Below are 15,413 nucleotides of genomic sequence, written 5' to 3' on the forward strand. Positions count from 1 at the left end.
ACCCTGTTTCAGCTTTCTAGAGGAAACTGGCAAAAATTTTGATAGAAATAAGCAATGTGGATCCACAGTGATGAGTTTAGAAATAAAATCAGAACTTAGGAAATTTTGTGCCACAACCAGATGCAGACAATATTGTGGGGCTTCCCTGGTGGCGCAGTGGTTAAGAATCCGCCTGCCAATGTAGGGGACACAGGTTCGAGCCCTGGTCCGGGAAGATCCCACATGCCACAGAGCAACTAAGCCCATGAACCACAACTACTGAGCCCGCATGCCACAACTACTGAAGCCCGCACGCCTAGAGCCCGTGCTCCGCAACAAGAGAGACCACCCCAATGAGAAGCCCATGCACCGCAACGATGAGTAACCCCCCCATCGCTGCAACTAGAGAAAGCCCGTGTACAGCAACGAAGACCCAACACAGCCATAAATAAATAAATAAAATTTAAAAAAAATATTGTGGAGGATTTCAAATCTCAAAATTTTAGAATTTTTAGAACATGATTGAAGTATATAGAAATGATGATTAAAGATGTTTAGAAGTGAAGTTTTGAGGAATGTGCAGGATGTATAGCCATGTCCCAGGTCTCCATTTCTAATCTCAATCACCAGGAGCAAAGTTCTAAGGCCCCTATGACAAAAAGCAAAGAGAAACAGAGGAGGAGGCACAAAATTTCATATTAAAAACTCTAAAACCTTAGCCATCCCCAGCTTCTGATAATGTTGGGACATAAACCTATAAAAGTGATAAGATTTAAGCGAACTGTAACTATAGTTTCAAAAGCAGGAAACTGACCTCTCCAAAAAAGCAAAATGTGTTAAAATAATGAAACAGGCTGGATTTTTTTCATTGATTAAAGTCTACATTTCCAGATCTCAGCTCTGTTTAGTAACTATGCCCAATGCCGAATCCAGGGAGTATCCAACCCATCTTACTGAACAATTTTATTGAACTGTTTTATTATTTAATGTCAGATTTGGGTTTAAAAAGGAGGAAGCAACATCAACTGGACTGCTTATCATAAAGCCAGCTCAGGATGGATGTAGACAATGTTGTCATCTATGAGATATAATTATAGGGTGCCAGGATGAGCCCTTCTGGGCAAACACTGATTCACCAGGCCCAGCCCCAAACACCCTTTGGTTTCATAGTATAACAAGTTGTACATTGAAGAGTCATCCTTGGGGGACTTTCTCTCTGTTACTCTCTTTATAAATTATAAATACACCTATTGACTGGTATAATTCATTAAAAAATATTCTATCCATCTATCCCTTCATATGAATATAAGAGAGGAACAATGAGAGAGAGAAAAGAGATGAAAAAATATGCATCAAACTTTTGTCCTAGAAAATAGGATATGAAGGAGGGTAAAACAGGGGGAAAGAAAGATTTTCTTTTATCCTTAAAATTTTTATACAGGACTGGCTTTATTCACACTTTCAACAAATATGCACTAATTCTGTAATTTTGACAGAAGAAATCAAAAAACAGAAAATTGTTGCCCATGTTCTTGGAGTGTTAGTGGCTTATCCATTGGCACAAACCTTGCCTTGCCTAAGATGAGATTTTTCACTGCTGATCCCTCAGACAACTCATAAGAATTGTGAATCAAATTATTATAAACAAAAAGAGCTGAGAGATCACTTAGGACAAACTCTGAATATTGGAGGAAAAACAGCAAGGTGATAAGTCACTTGTCTATGACACATTCATTCATTCAGCAAACATTCTTTAGTGTGTATTTAATCAAAAATCAAAAGTGTGTTGGAGCACAATTATTAGATCAACACATATCTGCCCATACAGGACTTAACATCTCATACAAATTTATTTCATACAAATAATATGGCTGACCCAGTTCTAAATATATACATACTCACACACTCATACTTTTAGACAGAAATCGGTTGTCCCATTTCACAAAGAAATTGAGACTCAGAAAAGTGAAGTGGTGATATATTCCAACTCAGATCTTCTGCCTTCCAATCCAAGGATCTTGCCAGTTTTGTACTGGGCATTCCTTTCTTAGGATTTATCCCAGGAGACTAGAGACAATCAGAAGTTAAACTTTTTTTTCTCCTAAATTTCTAGCTCCATATTTTTTCTATTAAATTACAATGATCAGTTTACCAATGTGCCTTGCTTATATCCTGTTTTAATTATTATATTAAATAGCTCAGAATTGTCTCCTTGATCAAGAGCAGATACACACTTGGCAAGCCCTATTACTTGAGTCATCTCCCATGAAAGAAAAAAAAAGGGAATTTTTCAATATTCTCTGATATCTAATTCAAACAAGAGTTAAGGGCTTCCCTGGTGGCACAGTGGCTGAGAGTCCGCCTGCCGGTGCAGGGGACACGGGTTCGTGCCCCAGTCCGGGAGGATCCCACGTGCCACGGAACGGCTGGGCCTGTGAGCCGTGGCCGCTGAGCCTGCATGCCCGGAGCCTGTGCTCCGCAACGGGAGAGGCCACAACGGTGAGAGGCCCAGGTACCGCAAAAAAAAAAAAAAAAAAAAAAAAAAGAGTTAAAAATCATAAAATTGACTAAAGTTTATGTGGAAGAAAAGAACTTAAACTTTGGACTGCTGATATTTATCATTCTTCGTGACCTCTCAGGAATAATTATGGCCAAAAATAGGACTCTAATGAAAAGTGTATTTGGGTTGCTTTTTATGCTTCTTCACAAAACCTTCTAAAGACCTCGAACATTCTCTGGATAGAGGATACCAGGACTTACGATACAGTTTAATACAAAAATATTTTATTAAACCTAGAACAAAAAAATACAGTTTCTGTTTTAGGATTGTAACTTCTCTATAATTATATCTTATGGGGATGCTATGGACTGAACTGTAGCCCTGAAAATTCGTATGTTGAAGCCCTAATCCCTAATGTGACTATTTAAAGATAGGGCCTTTAAGGAGGCAATTAAGGTTAAATGAGGTCATAAGGGTGGATCTCTGATACCGTAGGATTAGTGCCCTTATAAGAAGAGACACAAGAAATTTTGCTCTCACTCTGTCTCTCCACGTGCACACAGCAAGATGGATGCTGCCTGCAAGACAAGAGAGGAGGCCTCAGAGTGAAACCCTGCCAGCATCTTGATCCTAGACTTTCCAGCCCCCAGGAGTATGAGAAAATTAATTCCTGTTGTTTAAACCATGCAGTCTATGATATTTTGTTATGGTAGCCCAGGTAGATTAATACAAGGGAGTATGAATGTTCATTTAGATGAACAGATAATCTTGACCAGAACTATCTCTGGGTAGAGAAACTGAAAGCTGCTGTTCTGGGCATAAAGCTTTGTTTCACCTGATAACCAGTTATGAGAATGATAGTGTAAACTTCGACATAAGTAACATGGCAGGTTTCACTCATTTGCACATTACTTAGTCAGAATATACAAGTTATGATAATATCCCAAAGACTAGTTAAATTTCCTAATCTTAAAGAAACATGTTTCATTGACTGTGTGCTTGGCCTTCCTTTCTGTAATATAAGAGCTGTTACAGAAAAGGCAGAACAGACACTTAGCCCATGGGCAAACACTTTCCCTCATGGCAAATATCAAGGCCTACTTTCCTGCCAGGGCTCAGGGCGACCTCCGAATCCATTTTTACATGGCAGTCTTGGCAGCCCGTCCAACTGACTGGAGTTGGCATGCAAAGTAGAATTTAACTGCTATAGGAAAAACTGGGCTGAATATAAGATAAATTAGGCTAAAAGCAAGTAAGATCTAAAACCACCAGCTCTCATATTACTATATTTGGGAGATGAGAAATATTAATAATTTAGAACATATTGTGTTATCTAATAATTGCTTATATAATAGTTATCCTTAGAATGGCTATGAGTCAACATTAAAGATTGGCTAATGCAACTTGCACTTTCAATACCCTTCTCCTTTGCCTGACAATTATAAAGGCCTGTTCTTCAGTCTGGAATGCAGTCATGAAGCCTGGAGACGTGGCAGCTTCCAATGCCCATGAAGCAACATGCATAGGCATAAATGTCAACAAACGAAGTGTGGTGGAGTAGAGACATGAGAGAAGCCTAGGTCCCCAAGGTCATTATTAAACCCTCCTACCCTGCACTCTTAATGCCAAACTACTCATTATGTTTGGCAAATATTCCTTTAGGCTTTTCATCTAGAGCTAACTAGCTCTTCTGTATTTTGCAGTTGAATACATTCCAGATTAATACAATGGCTTTAAGTGTAAGAAAATCACAAAACCTTAAACAAAACAGAGATTCCATGCCACAAATATTTCCTCATGAAAAACTTAAAAAAATTTTAAGTCTATGAAAACTGAGCTATTGTCCCCAGTTGAGGAACTTCTCACTTCCCTCCTTTATCCTGAAAAAAGGCACCAATCCTCTCATACTGATAAAGTGAACAATGATTCAAGCTAGAGTCTTACAATTCTATTTGCTTTTATAATTCTATCTTCTTTGTCACTTGCTCGCTCACTAATTCTATATGCTTGCTGCTTGCTCCAATTCTTTTTTACGTTTAATAGTTCCTCTCTTTTCTCAATCCTTGTTGTCTGCAGCACAGAGGAATTTCATCACATAAGCCATCTGGGTCCAGACTCTGTCCCAATCCCAAGCTATACTTGGCAATATATAACAAGGCCTGGACCAATCAGTATGCAGAGTGTAGAACTGGTCTGGTTTTCTAAGTCAGTAAAGTTTCTCTTGGTACCTACCAACAAGAAGTACCCTTATTGGCCAATCTTATTTCCACCAACCTATTAACCACCCAGATTTCTCCCTTAATGTCCTAAAAATAGGTATACTTTAAGGGACTCTTGCATAGGACCATGACAGGCTCTGATGAATGCTTGCAGCTCCCATTCCCCACTTTCAAATTTAACATAAGAATGTAAAGTACTCTATTGCGTTTGAAACGATCCATATTTATTCACGTAGCTGTGGTTTCCATAAACTATACAATATACAGGTATACATACTTAGTCTTTTCTAGAGGAAGTGATTTTTTAGGGCAGAATCTGCTGAAGTGGCTATTATCAGATTTTTTTAAATAAAATATGTTTATGTGCTATTAAAATATAAAGCAAAATTATTTTATGTCACAGTGGTCACCTCAGCTTACAGACCTAGGATTTTCATCACTGATAAGATATACAAAACAAGTGAATCACACTCTACTTCTAGCCAATCAGAACCCAGCAATGTTTGTTTGCAGGCTGTACCCAAAGAGATGCTGACATATTCCAGCAATCACATTTTTTATCACTTAACTGAAAAATAGCTGATATAGCTCTTGATAAGCAACATAAATCCACTATAAAGGAACAACTAGCAAAATCATTGCTAGCCCAACCCCCCAAAAAATCTACAATTAGAAAAGAATATTCTGAGAGCAGAACATTGGAATCAGGCTGGGAAAAAAGTCTTGAAGACCATAACTTGAAGACCAGAGCCTCATATTCACTCTTCTATTCCTGTGTCTCTCCCTGTGTGGGTTGGCCTCTCTCCGTCAGCTGCTGGATTAAGAGTCTGCATCAAACTATAGGGCACCCGAAACTATATTACAGGTCTCCCTTTTGATTCCTGTCTAGAAGATGAACACAGAGTTGTATAGTTATTTGGGATGGGGGGACAAAAAATTCAGTCAATAAAGAGACTATATCTGAAAAATATCAAGTGGTGACGTGAATTACTTTCAACCTCAGCACAAGGGCAGGATTCTTGCAGTGCTCCACAGACACTTTTCACGCAGAAAATCATTCAATTTGGCTTCAGCCATATCTGTTTCCTAAACATTCATTCTGCGTGGGGAATCATATGCATCCTTGCCTTGCTAGACTGTGGGAGTATGGGCTTTTTCCTGTGTCTGCTCTCTCCTTGCTCTGTCATCATATAGCTCACCTCCATCCTGCAGAATTCCTCCAGGCTGCTAGCCACACATGTCATGTTCTCCAGAGAGCTCTTTTACCACAAACCACACAGTGGATTCTCTGCGTTCAGCAAACTTCCAACCAGGGGTTAAGATGCCAGTGTCCCCTCCTTGCAGACACTCTTGACCTCTACAAGTAGACTCTTTGAGCCCCCCTCACTTGGACCAGTTAAATAAGAGAGAGAAGGAAATTCTAAAGCCTCTTTACCCATAGGAATTTCCTCCATTCTATCTTTCCATAATTTATTTTCCTACCTTAACTGATGGAAAGGGACAGTGCGGACAAAAGTCCCAGACCAGTTTTTGCTCTCTTTTTAGTAAGTCCCACATAGACGACTCTAGCACATCTCTATTGCTTTCCACTTCAAGACTTCCACTGGAATTCTCAAAGAAATAGAAATGTTCCACTCAAAAGTTGCTATATATATTAAAAGTTAAGAAATATATGCACACTTAAAGGATTTTTACCTAGGTTTTGAATTTTATAACATTAATAATTTGAATATTAAATTAAAATTTGCTTAATAAATAGTCCTTTCTATCTGCAAAATCACCTTCCTGTGATGTTAGAAATAACTCAGCTGATCCTTGTCACTACTAAAAATTCCTGCTGCAATGCCCCACCCACCAGATCAACTTGCCTAGATGCTATGAGTCCAGAACCATCATGAGGTTTTTCAGACTCTTGAACACTGATTTGGATTGCTAACTACCCTCCACTATGCCTGGGCAAGGGACAAACACAAAGCACTGAAAATTCCTCCCAGCCCATATGCTGCTGCTGCTTCCTCCCCACCAGCCCATCACAAGGTCTCAGCTTGCCTTGTGGTACAGACACAATAGTTCACAGCAATCAATTCCTCCAGTATGTGGGAAGCTGTAATACAGCAGATATAAAATATTTCTAAGAGGTCTTTCTCAAGGGAAAGTATCAACTACCCAGATATTTTGATCTTTGTTTTAGGTTCTCAAATCCTTCTTCTTCCCAGAATCTACTCGGTTAAAGTATCGATGTTCAAAGGTTTGTTTTACTATCCATTCTCTCTATAGAAGTGGAATAAAGTAGTTTGGCCAGAAGTAGGACATTGATCCCAAAATTGTAGGTGATGTAAAGACATAGAAATCATAAAACAATATGCCTTACTCTGTTTCTAAGTCAGAAACAATAATGAATGATTCTAGAAATAATACTTCTTACAGTGTGAGCAGTGAAGACGAGTTATGGAATGCAGAAATCTCAGGGTCTGTGACGTCTGTGTCAATTGTTAAAAACCGTTAAGATGGAAGGTACTTCTTCTTATCTAAGATGTAGGGCTGACTAAGTGTGCAAGCTCATCCCCACCTCAAGAGTTTCTTCCTTTTCCCTTCATCTAGAGGTTGTCAGTTAGCTGCTACTTCATGTCACAGAGGGCTCAGTCCTGCTTTCAACTTCTCTGACTGCCCATGTCAAAGTCATCCCTCCAACCTCACCCAATCCTCACCGTAATTCCTTGTATTGGATAGCTCACAGTGAATACCACAGTCTTAAATAATCATATTTATTTACTCTTTTGCTCATTGTCTTAACTCTGCCCACTGAATGGGGGTCTCTGTAGACTGAGGCTGTATCTCATGTGCAGTGCTCTACCACCAGCGTCTGGGACAAACTCTGCATGGTCGACATTCAAAGTATTTGTGGAGTAAAAGATTGAAAAGGTTTGTTTTTCTTTAATGCCTTAATTAGGTATTCACCAGGTACCAAAACTCCTGAATATTTAGAAAGCCCTTATTCCACAGAGTCAGTGGATTAACTGATAACTCCCTCTATTTATGTAACAGAATACCTCTCACCCTCCTAACACAGGATGCAAACACAGCTAAATTCATTTTCTTTCCTAATTAATCCAGCTGCCTCACAGAAGGAAAGTTCAGTATCCTACTCCTTGGCTATTGAAAAGAAACAACGGAAAACCACTGCACTTTCAAAAGGATTTTCTACTCAGGTTGTTTTCTTACCTACCTCATTTTACCAAGACATACTATTTATACTTTTTATTCTTTCATTTATAGGCACCTGTATAGCATAATATTTATAGAAAATTTTTGGAAAATTTAATGTTAATTTCATTAAATCTTTCAAACAATATTTTTGGTACTATGTTTTCTGTTTTCAAATATTTTAAGTATATTTTCATGTAATTAATTTTCAATTTATTTATTATTTAATTAATATTTTCAATTTATTAATTGGTGGATTTTGTTGAATATAACCTGAAATTTTTGTAATTCTGGAACACATTCCAAATCATTTAAAACTGTCTCTAATTCTTTGACTGATTGAAGGTGCTTTTCTCTCCAGCACATTACAGATCACAAGTGTTGATAAGAACCTAAAAGAAATGCCTACTTCTAAAACATGGAAAAAAGACAGTTTTCACGTTCAGTGCTTCTTAACGATATTCTCTTTTCTTTGCTCCTGTAGGACTCTGCCTTAGAGGAATGCATTCTTTGACAATAGTTGAAGGGTAGAAAAATCACTAAATGAATATCGTAATTAGTCCCACCATCCCACTCTACCATATATCTGAAATCAGAAATCCCAAAACAGCCCCAAATTCTTTCTTTCTAACAAGTCTATCAACCTTATCACAAACATGAACCCTGAGGGTTTATGGTGCCTTACTTAGTAAAGGAGCCTTCCCCTTAGATGCACCCTCTTTACTCAAAGGTGATTTACCTTTCTAAAGGAGGCAGCCCAATTTATAAGTTGTCTACACTTAATGTCTGGGGCTGAGGGCTGGTGGAGTAAGGTGAGCTATATTTAGTGATTTTGAGTTTTCTGGCATATATCTCACTGAAAAAGAGATTAAAAACATAAATTTTCTCTGGTACAGTATCCTACTCTACCTAACTTTACTAACATTAGGAAGGATATACTTGAATAAAGCAGTCTTGATAGACAGGAGTAAGCAGTATTGCTTAAACATACCGGTTTGATATGAAAATGATTCCCTTGTGAGAGCATCCTAAGTATCCAGACTTTACTGTGGGGTAGAGAGAAGAGCTCTACTTGGCTGTTCCCATTAGCTAGCTCATTAAATTATGCAAAAGTGAGTCAGCACAGTAAGAATGGTAAGGGCTTTAGAGTTGGAAAGATAAGATTTCCATCTCTGGTCTGGCCCTTGCCAGATACATAATCTAGGGCAAACGATCAAGTTTTAGTGTTGCCAACTATAAAATGAATATTAAATTACTAACGTCAAAGGATTTGGGAAGATTAACTGAGTTAACATATGTAAAGCAGATAGCACAGACACAAGCCTGGCATAATAGCCAATTAATAGAATGTTAGCTCCTTTTCTTTATTCATCATTTGCTGCATCCAAAATTATTCAAAAAAGAATGATATATCCCTACTTGCCTCAAAACAGAACCCTCCTACACTGTTGGTGGGAATGTAAATTGGAGCAGTCACTATGGAAAACAGTATGGAGGTTCCTTAAGAAACTAAAAATAGAGCTACTGTATGATCCAGCAATCCCACTCCTGGGCATATATCCAGAAAAGATGAAAACTCTAATTCTAAAAGATATATATACCACAATGTTCATAGCAGCACTTTGCAATACCCAAGACATGGAAACAACCCAAGTGCCCATCAACAGGTGATTGGTTTAAGAAGATATGGTATACACACACACACACAAGGAATATTACTCAGCCGTAAAAAAGAATGAAATACTAACATTTGCAGCAATATGGATGGACCTTATTGTACTAAGTAAAATAAATCAAAGACAGGGCTTCCCTGGTGGTGCAGTGGTTGAGAGTCCACCTGCTGATGTAGGGGACAGGGGTTCGTGCCCCGGTCCGGGAAGATCCCACATGCCGCGGAGCTGCTGGGCCCATGAGCCATGGCCGCTGAGCCTGTGCGTCTGGAGCCTGTGCTCCGCAAAGGGAGAGGCCACAACAGTGATAGGCCTGCATACCACACACAAAAAAAGAAAAATTAAAGACAAATATTATATGATATCACTTATATGTGAAATCTAAAAAATAATACATATGAATCTACATACAAAACAGGAGAGTCCGCAGGAGTCGCGCTGAGGCCAGAACGCCTGTGGATCTCTGGCCTGGGTCAGTGATGAGCCCTGGGGACCCGGCCGGGCCCGGCCTGGCGCTCCCATCAGCATCCAACATGCGCCTCCCGGGGAAGGACACCCGACTAGGTCCCTGCCCCTGGTTTCGGGATGGACCTGGCAGGTGTGTGGGAGAGCAAGGCCTGGGCTTGGCGTGTGTGACCCACAGACCTCCTCACGGGGGGAAGGTTTTCTATCAGATGATCCATCATAATAATGCTGGAGTTAAGAAGTCTCCATTCCTTTGCTTGGAACCAGAAGACTTATCCCCCTGCATATAGAGTAAGAGCAATGTTGGTTAGAAACTGGCTAGTGTTTAAAACTGAAGATTATTATGACTGTTTAACCTAAGCTCCATGTTGAAGTAAGATTAATTATCTTGGAAATACTAAATTGGGGTAACCCAAATCTGTTTCTGGAACCATGAAAATTTTGTTGGTTTTTGACTTTGACAATACAATCATACATGATAATAGTGACACCTGGATTGTACAATGTGCTCCAGAGAAAAAGCTTCCCATTGAACTACAAGATTCTTATGAAAAAGGATTTTGGACAGAATTTATGGGCAGAGTCTTTAAGTATTTGGGAGATGAAGGTGTAAGAGAAGATGAAATGAAAAGAGCAATGATATCAATGCCTTTCACTCCATGGATGGTGGAACTTTTAAACTTTATAAGAAAGAACAAGGATAAATTTGACTGCATCATTATTTCAGATGCAAATTCAGTCTTCATAGGTTGGGTTTTAGAAGCTACCAATTTTCATGACGTGTTTGATAAAGTCTTTACAAATCCAGCAGCTTTTGACACCAATGGTCATCTCACTGTGGAAAATTATCATGCTCATTCTTGCACTAGGTGCCCCCAAAATCTTTGCAAAAATGTAGTTTTGGTAGAATTTGTAGGTAAAGTCACAACGAGGAGTGAATTATACATGAGTTGTTTATATATGTGATGGAAGAAATGATGTCTGTCCAGTAAACTTTTTCAAGAAGAATGATATTGCCATGCCACGGAATAGATATACTTTACAGAAAACTCTTTCTAGGATGTCTCAATATCTTGAGCCTATGGAGTCTTCTGTTGTATCTTGGTCTTCAGGTGTTGAAATAATTTCTCGTTTACAATTTCTAATAAAGGAGTAATATGCCAACAATTGAAATGTATATCAGTTAAGATTAAACACAGCAGCATAAAACTAAAACCCCAAATAACAGTGGCTTTAAAAAAAGTTTTCCCTCTCACTTAAAAGAATTTCAGAGTTAAGTATCTCAAAGTTTCTGTGTTGCTCTACCAACCTCAGCACTTGGCTTCCAACTTATGATCCAAGATTGCTGTTCAAGCTCCATCCCTCACATCAACATTCTGGCCAGCAAGGACAGTGAGAGAGAAGGTTGCACCCTCATTTAAATTTCATTAGCCAATACTTAGTCACAATGCTCCTACCTAACTGCAAGGAAGGATGCAAAATATAGCTTTTATTTCAGATGGTCATATGCCTGAGAAAAATGGAAAAAAGTAGAGTACAAAACTGACATAGGTGCAACTAGTGGTATACCAAAGGTGGTTAATAGGTAGATTATATTTTTAAATTTATTCCCAGAGAAAATAGTCTTATATTTTACTTTCTTTGGCATTTATTTCCGAAGTATGTCTTGCAGTTACAGATCTTCAAAATAAGCCTAATGCTTAGTTTACATAAGAATACACTACTTCCAAATCAGTTAATTTTAGAGATAGGGATGCAGTATCTATTGCCCAAGTGTTCATTAATTTCACACTTTCCTTTTGAAATGAAATACAAATTAATGTTCTTCAAATATTTTAAATTTATATCATTATTTTTTTTTTTTTTTTTTTTTTGTGTTACACGGGCCTCTCACTGTTGCGGCCTCTCCCGTTGCGGAGCACAGGCTCCGGACGCGCAGGCTCAGCGGCCATGGCTCACGGGCCCAGTCGCTCCCCGGCATGTGGGATCTTCCCGGACCAGGGCACGAACCCGTGTCTCCTGCATCGGCAGGCGGACTCTCAACCCCTGCGCCACCAGGGAAGCCCTAAATTTATATCATTATTAAAGACTATAATTCCAGAATGCTGATTTAATCAGTATGTCATTTCTGTCAATGAAATATTGAGTGATACAATACATAATTTGTAGGAATACTCAACATTTAAGAAACTGTTTCATATAGGGATATTAGCAAACTATCAACTGACCTAGAAAGTTTTACAGTACTATGTTAATTTGTAGGCTCACATGTTTTAGGCATAAATATGCCTTATGTAATAATGTTAGGATTTTCTTTTCCATATGGAAAGCTCCAGAAATAAAAATGTTCAATGTAATTTTATGGGGAAAACAGAAGCAGATTCACAGACATAGAAAACAAATTTATGGTTACCAAAGGGGAAAGGGAGGGGGGGAGGAATAAATTAGGAGTATGGGATTGAAAGATACATACTACTATACGTAAAATAGATAAGCAACAAGGATTTACTATATAGCACAGGGAACTATATTCAATAACTTATAATAACCTATAATGTAAAATAATCTGAAAATATGTACATATATATATTTATAACTGAATCATTTTGCTATACATCCAAGCTAACACAATATTGTAAATCAACTACACTTGAATTTTTAAAAAGACAAATAAATACTTCCCTCAGAAGATACAAAATGTTGAGAGACAGCTGGATACAGGAACAAAAAGTTAAAATAGAGTTGTTCAGAGGCTATAAAAAAGGCAGGTACAATATCCTATGGAAGCACAGAGCCAGCAGGCAGGAAGGCAGCCTTTTATATTCCATATGATTTAATTCAACTCAATATAACAAATCATCATTGAGATCCTGCTTTCTGCTCAGCATTATTGGGTCCGACGGACCATTCAGAGTATAAACTTTGAACTCTGTCCTCTGATAGTTTATATTTTAGTTCAGAAGACAAGACTTACAGGAAATACAATACTTAACAAATATTTATTGAATGCCTATTATGTGCCAAGAAGTATACAAGATGGACTATGGTCCCCTCCAGAGCTAACATATAGTAGTGGATGTTAAAAAGTAAGAAATTAATCTATTAAAGAATTAATGCCACCCATTGACAAGGTGCTAAGGGGCAACAGAGAGGGTAAGTGCCCTGGCAGATCACAGAGGGCAGAGAAAAGCATATTCATCACTGTCAGGCTGCCCTCAAGTTCATCCTGAAGACCCAGGCAGCCCTTTCTAAATATACTGAGTGAGAAAGAGATCCTTTTGGTTTTTGCACATCATGTAATTTAATATCTCTACTTTTCCCTGAGGCCATCAGTGATGAAACTGGCCCCAATCTACCAGGGCTGTGTATTTCACTTGTGATATACAAACCATTCTTTCTTATCAGATTTTATACATGTAAATGTGGTCACTGTTCTAGCTTTTCTGAACTCTCTTCATGTATGCTCACCACTTTACCATTTGACTGAAGGTGACTGAGTTTGGTCGAGTGTAGAATCATATGAATTGATTAGGTTTAAGGAATATTTTAAATACTAGTCCCAAAGGAGAGTTCATAACAATGGATATCAAATATTACAGCTTTTAAATATGACTCAAGATAATGAAGCTGACATGAGAGTATGGATCTTGATGTAATGCCTTTAATTTTCCTAAACAGAAGACATTTTTTATGGTAACTTTATAGAGCAAAGTACATTATGCCAGCCATGAGAATTCCAAGAAACTGTCAACCTTAAAAGAAATCTTCCATAGGGCATAGGTCTAAGAAATATCCTCCAATTTCACTAGTATTATTTACTTGTGATTTGAGAATTCTTGGAAATACTATTTTATTTACACATCTGGTAATAGAATTTAGAAGACAAATCATCTTTCCTTTCCTTTCCATCCACTATGCTGACCATGCCTCACATTGCCTCATGCCTGGCTCCTCTCCAGACCATCCACATCTAGGAGAAGGTGGCGGTACGGCAGGGAATAAAGAGGGGAGACACTGGAAACAAACCGTATACACAGCTGGGCTCCACTACTTGTCTGTGACCCTGGGAATTATTAACCTCTCTTAACATCAACTTCTTGATTAATGAAGTGAGGATGACAGCATGGTCTATGCAGGATTATTATGACATTGTCATTAAGGAGGTAATAACCACAAAGCATCTGGGAATCAATAAACAAAGTTATATAATTATTGCAACAGGAAGATTGAAGCTACTCTTTAAGTGAGGATAAAGGCACTGAACTTGGGGGGAACAATAGTCACTGATGTTCCTTAACTTTAAAGCCAACAGTATAACATTCTCAGATACCAAAGAGATCGGTAAAGGTGTCCAAGAGCTCTCCTTAAAAAGAAACGACATTTCACAAACAAATCCAGTCAATCAAAAGATGATTTAAGAAGCCTTAGTTAGCTTAATAGTCAATACAGAAGACCATGGAGCAGACTCTACAGAGATCTGAGGGGAAAAAAGGGATTTAAGAATATCCTATCCAACTTGTTTTGTCCATAAGCATAAAGACAGCAGATGTTTCTAAGCATGCCAGAACTCAGAAAATGTAACTCCTAGAAGCAAATATAGAGGTAAGATTACATAAGCGTGAGAATTATGGTTACTGAACAGACTATGATTGTTATAAACCTTGAAATTGTAAAAATAATAATATAACAATGAAAACTGGGAAGAAAGACAAAAAAAGGTGAAAACGTGTGAGAGTGCTAATTTTGTCATCTTTCACAGTAGAGAGTTAATTGGTAGAGTATAAAATTTAAGCCTAAAGTTTTAAAAAATATAATCACTGCAAATTCTTACTAGGTTTCACATTCTCTTATTTTTATATACAGAGAGAGATCTTACAATATTTAAAATAAATATATTTCTTATGGTTAAAAAATACTTTTCTGAGTATTTATAGAATCCTCATATTTATTTGTGCTATCCTTTCGGTTGGATTTCTATTTCTTTTACTTCTGTAAAAATTGAGAGAAACTAAATATAATAATTTAATTAAAAATAAGCCTTATCCTGTTTAATAAACTTTATCACTTATTCAACTGTATATTTACCTATCTCCACCTCTATATTATATATTATATCATATCATATCATATCATATCATATTATATTGGATATTATATTGTTATCTAGAAAGCTATTCACCTAATGTTAATGATGGTAATTTCTCTGTGGCAGGATTCAAAGTAATATTTTAACTTTCTTTGTTATCATTTTCATTGCTGTTTGAATTTTAAACAATGACAATGTGCTATTTGTTTTTTAATTTGATAAATTCTTTTTTCTTTAAAAATATTTTAAAAGAGGTTCTTTTGGGAGTAGAACTTGGCTAGAGAATACTT

The 15,413-nt window shown here is 37.6% G+C and overlaps 1 protein-coding gene across 1 annotated transcript; it reads left to right on the forward strand.

The window, feature by feature from the left end:
- Positions 1–10,469: 10,469 nt before the first annotated feature.
- LOC112392686 (pyridoxal phosphate phosphatase PHOSPHO2-like) lies at positions 10,470–11,193 on the forward strand. The gene is given in 2 exon segments (XM_024734474.1): positions 10,470–10,957; positions 10,959–11,193. Coding segments are annotated over 2 exon segments (723 nt in total).
- The last annotated feature ends 4,220 nt before the right edge of the window (positions 11,194–15,413 follow it).

Source organism: Neophocaena asiaeorientalis, unplaced genomic scaffold (assembly GCF_003031525.2).
Source record: "Neophocaena asiaeorientalis asiaeorientalis breed wild unplaced genomic scaffold, Neophocaena_asiaeorientalis_V1.1 scaffold32, whole genome shotgun sequence".
In the NCBI taxonomy this organism is placed as follows: Eukaryota; Metazoa; Chordata; class Mammalia; order Artiodactyla; family Phocoenidae; genus Neophocaena; species Neophocaena asiaeorientalis.